The sequence below is a fragment of the Mercenaria mercenaria genome, chromosome 17 (genome assembly GCF_021730395.1).
Source record: "Mercenaria mercenaria strain notata chromosome 17, MADL_Memer_1, whole genome shotgun sequence".
NCBI lineage: Eukaryota > Metazoa > Mollusca > Bivalvia > Venerida > Veneridae > Mercenaria > Mercenaria mercenaria.
The window spans coordinates 72279313-72285312 of NC_069377.1; the positions used below are offsets into that span (position 1 = coordinate 72279313).

The 6000-nt window shown below is 35.0% G+C and overlaps 1 protein-coding gene across 1 annotated transcript; it reads left to right on the forward strand.

Moving 5' to 3' along the window:
* Nucleotides 1-193: 193 nt before the first annotated feature.
* On the forward strand, nucleotides 194-3519 carry LOC123536548 (amine sulfotransferase-like). The gene is made up of 7 exons (XM_045319824.2): nucleotides 194-501; nucleotides 735-863; nucleotides 1118-1215; nucleotides 1486-1615; nucleotides 1770-1864; nucleotides 2286-2472; nucleotides 2702-3519. The coding sequence occupies exons 1-7, from the start codon at nucleotides 351-353 to the stop codon at nucleotides 2803-2805; spliced, it is 894 nt and encodes a 297-aa protein (XP_045175759.2). The 5' UTR covers nucleotides 194-350; the 3' UTR covers nucleotides 2806-3519.
* Nucleotides 3520-6000: the final 2481 nt, after the last annotated feature.

Here is a 6000-nt window from a genome sequence, read left to right on the forward strand (position 1 = left end):
CATTTCACAATTTACAGCTGGCATTTATCATTTGACAGTCAATATTTGACATTGCACATTTGGCAAATAGCAGTTGCTTAACTTATTTGGAATCCGACCTTCCATATATGTACACACAGTCAAATTTCGTAATCTATTGATATGATAAAATAACTTTTACGAGACTGTTATCTCAGCATAACCTTGATCTTAAGTTTAAAACCGTTATACATGTAAATAAAAGATCAGCCATCACGCCCTGTGCTTGTGGGATATACTTTATACATACGTTATAAACGTATACATGTGCATTTAACTTTGGATAAAATTGTGAAATTAGAGATTCAGCCAGACGTCTGAGGTGAACTAAGATGAAAAAAAATGGGAAAGTGGAGCTTGAAAAGCTGAAGATGAAGCCCAGAGTATACAAAGGAATATTGATGCCTGACAATGAAGTTGAAGTCATAGAGAATATGAATACAAGGGAAGACGACATTTGGGTCTGTAGTTACCCAAGATCAGGTTTGAATATAGCCTTAGAACACGTTAATAACGTGCTCAGTAACAAGCAGTAACAAGTTAGAATTTGTACTTAGATATGCATTTTTATATGATTCACTTTATTTTGCCGTTGAATTAGATCATAATCATGCAATGATAAGTAATGAAATAAAACTAGAATATATATTTGACAGCGTTTTATTTATGATTGCTGTTTGCTGTTCAGTCTTTCGGAATAAATTTATTTTCTACAGGAACAACTTTAACCCAACAGATAGTCTCCCTTGTAATGACTCTGGACTTTAAAGCAGCAACTACTGTACAGCTTAATGAAAGATTTCCTCAGGTAGACATAACAGATGAAAGATATCCTTACTTCAAAGGTTTGTTCAACTTAAAATATTTAATAGAAATCCAAAGTCACCTCTTATGCAAAGTATATCACAATCTGACTTAAATTCCGTAAATTATATACAAAATTCATCAAAAGATGTAATGTAATTTGAGACAAGCCCAATGTTCTTGTTAATGAAACCTACAGAGTCAGTTGACAAACATAGAACGCAAACGAGCAATGTCTGCATATGATATACGTTTCCTGTATAGATTTACTTAATCTATGTTATGTATTTTAAAGGAGTGAAGTATATAGAACAGCTGCCGTCACCTCGAATGGTTAAATGCCATTTACATCACTTTCTTCTTCCGGAACAATTAAGAAACGGCAAGGGACGGGTACGTTTTGTAACCTTCATAAAAGATGTACATGTCCTTTCAAAGCCCTCAAGCCCAATTTTATGAACGCTTTTCAAACATTAATGTTGAGCCCGTTGTGTTGAAAGGGCAGTGCTTGCTGAATACCATTGTGACAGGATTCTGTTACATGATCAATTTATTCTCTCCAGTCTGCTTATACTAAGTATTGACAATTTAGAAAAATATTCACGTAAAATGAATGCCTTACCATAAAATCTAATCAGTTATATTCTGATCTATTTTCATCAGATTATTTACATTGCGAGAAATCCAAAGGACGTAGTGGTCTCCTGGTATCATTTACTGGAGTGGACAGACGAATTACTTGATGACTTAGACACATGGGATAAATTTTTAGATTCATTTGTCGATGGGACCGGTAAGTTTGAATTTCAGATTGCCAAGCATAAATGCGTGCACATATCTGTTTTTTAACATTTGATACAATTGATTATCTTTTGCTCTTTGTAAATACAGCTCACACAAACATGTTTGATTTTCGCTTATAAATTATTTATGTTCTATGTTTTAAGGTATATTTTGCCCCTGGCCGCGACATGTGACAGAATATTGGGAGCGGAGAGATGACAAAAATGTTTTGTTCCTCAAATACGAAAACGTCACCAAGGTATCACATCGAGCGCGAAATTGGAGAAATGATTTGTAATTCTGTTGGAATGATTTGTACATTGTGATTTGGAGAGAGTTATTTGTGATTTGGAGGGGATGATTTGTTGTCTGTAGGAGATGTTTGTAATTTGAGGGAATGATTGAGAATATTCTATAAAAGATTTCAAACGTTTTTGATAATATTGTATCTTGTAATTGTCCCATCATGTGAAAGACACTTTAATAAATCTGTTATAGACAGGCTGGTAAATAGGTGACAAATTTAGGCTTAAACAAAATTTGCAATTGTATAAAGCAATGTCTATGTGTCAGTACTTACTTTGTATCATCAAACTGTATTCTTTAAATAAAATATATACATTATAATGGCGACATTTTTCAAATGCTGATGTCACTAAACTAGCTACATTTTGTTTTAGGATATATCTAAAGCAGTGAAGGATATTGCATGTTTTCTTAACCGCGAGATTACGGATGAAGATGTTGACAGAATAAGCAAGTTTTGTCATGTTGATAACATGAGGAAGAATGATATGGCTAACCTGTCTTACTGGCGAGATTTCAAAAAGGTCAATGACAACGCTGGTGGACGTTTTATTAACAAAGGTGTGTATTTGTCCGCTTCCAAATAAAATAGCACTGATTACTGGAATGTTCAACTTAAAAACATTATCACATTATCACAAGTTAAAGGTGGGCTTGAGTTGCGGTGGTATATATAATCAAACACCATAATGCTTGTTGCATTAAACGTATCTATGAATTATTACATAGCGATTCTGAACATTAAGTTGTATTTTCTTATTATTTTTATATTTTGGTTCTTCCTCTATAGGTAAATCAGGTGTTTGGAAAGAATTTTTGTCTCACGAGGAAGCGACGAAAAATGATGGTCTTCTGGAACAGGTCAAGCAGTCTGGACTTACATTTGAAGATTGAATTAATAACATGTGTACTATGTGTCCTTGTATTAATCAGCTGCTGATTCATTTAGTTCATAATAGCCGTAATGGTGGTTTAAATATTATGTTAAATATGCAACTTGGTTTTATTCAACTAACTTAAAACAAAACACTTAAATCATTTTGCCTCTCAAACCTGATATTCAAGACCCGTTGACATTATGAGACCACGGTCACTTTATGGGGTTAATATTTTTGTAAAAGCTAGTCAGTGCACCGTTCATTATGCAAAAATTCTGTAGCTGTAGTGCCCATCTGCTTGAAAAGTTAACTTGAATAATATAATAATATCTCTTATAAACTGCATCATTTGCCTTTATGCTTTGTCTACATTAGTCTTGAATCTATGCTTAAAATAAGCTACAGTTAAGAACTGTTCAAGACGTTACCATGTTCAGATTCCTTTTTTTTTTATTCTTTTACAAACTGAACAGAACAAATTATGTTATTTTTATCAGCATTATTGATTTGAAAAATGAATGTTATGAAATATCTAAACAGTTTGCAATTAAAAAGCATATGTAAAAATGAAATGCTTATTTGCAGTCTTCACTTTTCTCTGCTATTATACAGCTGCTTTAATTATGATATTTTCAATTCAATTTATATACAAGCCTACTTTACAATTTCTTGCCAAGTATACAGAGTTTCTAACAAAGTACTCTGACAGGACGCATTCTATTTAAACTGAAACTGAATCTATATATTTTTGAATTACCAATTTTATATAACTATATATTCATTATCTTCAGTAATCGCCTCACTGTAGGAGTATACTCGGGATTTGAATATTCAGTGGCGTTGTAGTCATTATTTTACGTCGCCCCAGTTGACAACAGTTATGCTTTCTATGACAAATTAAAAAAAGGAACACTACGAGCGCCGATGTATGAAAAGAAAAATAACAATAAATCACACTAAGGCCAACACCAGTTTAAGGTATCTCTCCTTTACTTTAGAAGCGTTCGAGTGGCTTCAACACAGTCGACTCGTAGCCAAGCTCAGCTACAATATAATCAGAGGGAGGTCACTTACATACACATCGTGTGTTTACTGATGGAGCAATATCCGAGCCGACACCCGTCTTCAGCATCCCCTAGGAAAGTGTCATCGACCCCATGGCTTTTATTGATGATTTGCCCTTATATTTGCTTCGCAGATGACTTTGTGGTATATCGCAATAGACCAATGCCGACGCTGACTGCCAGAATATTCAATTCCACCTATAAAACCTTGCGGGCTGGGACAGCGTATTAGGTGTCCTTTCACCCAGAAAAGTGCAATGTCCTGCGTTTACAAACTAAGAAATCTCCCATCATACACCTTCGAGGGACACAGAATCGACCCACTCGGGGGCTTGCTCAAAGTACATGGTGGATGCCCCTGGCGAAAAAACCTCTTCTAATATTCAAAATGGCATGATTACCAAAAAGGGGAATAGTACCAAATACCGTATAACGGGTATTTTTTACCTGCTGCTAATTTTTACTTTTTTTATGACCAAATCAGATTTGTAAATATTGGCCTCGTATAAATTCGCCGCATAAAGTCAAATAATCTGGTAGACCTTGTGATTTCGTAAATTTTAAAATCGTATAAAATCAAATCATGTGTTTCTACCCCAAATCCGTAAACCTTAACAGCAGTAAAAATAAGCCGTTATACGGTAGATTTCTTCAGAACCTGCAATGATGCTAAGACCATCTTCTTCAACAATTTCTTATCGTTACCTTTTGCATTTCGAGAAGCAACGTGAATTAACATTTGATTATTTACTATGTGACCAATTTTATTTAAGTTTTTATACAGTTCTATCATATCTAGGTGCGTAGCCGTTTCAAAAATTTGTCCTATCAATTAAAGTCTCTACGCCACTGTATACACAGTTGTACGGTATTAGTACGGCATGCAGATGTTAGCTTTATGTTGCAAGGGTTGTCGCCCTTTGCTTATCTCCTCCATTTGTAATCAAACAGAGTTGATTTACGTTTCTTTGCCTATAAACGTTGATTTGCATCGTTACAGTTTTTCCTTGTTAACTGGCGCTACCATTCTTGTTGGCATGTGCTTTTCATTATATCGGGCTAATGATATAATTTTAATCGTGCGAATCAGACTAACGATTCATACTTGATGTTTATAGCCCTGTAAGTGGTCTATACAAGGTTATAAACATGTCTTTAAAAGTTCTCATATTCAGGCCTACATTATCTTGCCTAATATTCTGTCTAGTATAAGATAATTTCCAAATGACACTCCAGGATCATTCTCTGTCTAACAAGCTGGATTTTCATGACAGATACTCGAAGCTGTGCCGGTGTAATGAAGTATTTCGACCCCCATAGAATAATGACCCCCCGGTATTTATTCTATAGAAAAAGTGACCCCCCGGTCATAGTATTATGACCTCCAGATCATAGTACTATGACTCCCCCACGTGAAGTAAACTGAACCTCACGAAGAATATTGACTCCCATAAAAAACGACCCCCGCTCTTTTGGTCAAATTTAGTGATAACTCATGTATCTAAGGCCTAATTGCTGCATTTTATGCCCCCACTCAGGGGAGGGGGGCATAAAGATTTGCCCTTGTCCGTCCGCCCGTCCTTCCGTTTGACCATTAGCCCCAGTGTCACAAACTGACATACGGGCCTTATTTTATCTGTAGTGTAAATGCAGGTATTGCATCATCTTTTTGTAAATTTTTGAGTTATTGAGGTAAATGTCAGATTTCACGCATAAAATACCTCTCATGTTTTTTCTGTATTTCATAACTTAAATTTCCATGTAAATTTCATTAAATTCGGTTCAGTAATAAGAAAGTTGATATTTTATAAATTTCAGTAATTCGTGTTTTTATCCCCAAAACCACTATAACGGGCCTTAAATTGTCAATTTCAATCCGCGCCAAAGTAGTCAGATTTCCCGGCTATATCGTGAATCCCGTGAAAATAACAATAGTCGGAGCTCACGACTTAACCGTGAATCCCATGAAATTTAGTATTTGGCGGGACATTACCCTTTAAATAGACTGGACTAGATATGCCTTGCGCACACCACCTTCCGACATTATAGACGAATCTATGTCTGATTAATTTTTCTTGCTAGAAATTTATGCTCGATCGAGGTAAGAAATTTATTTGTTAGATTTTTGTATGATTTTTGAATTACGA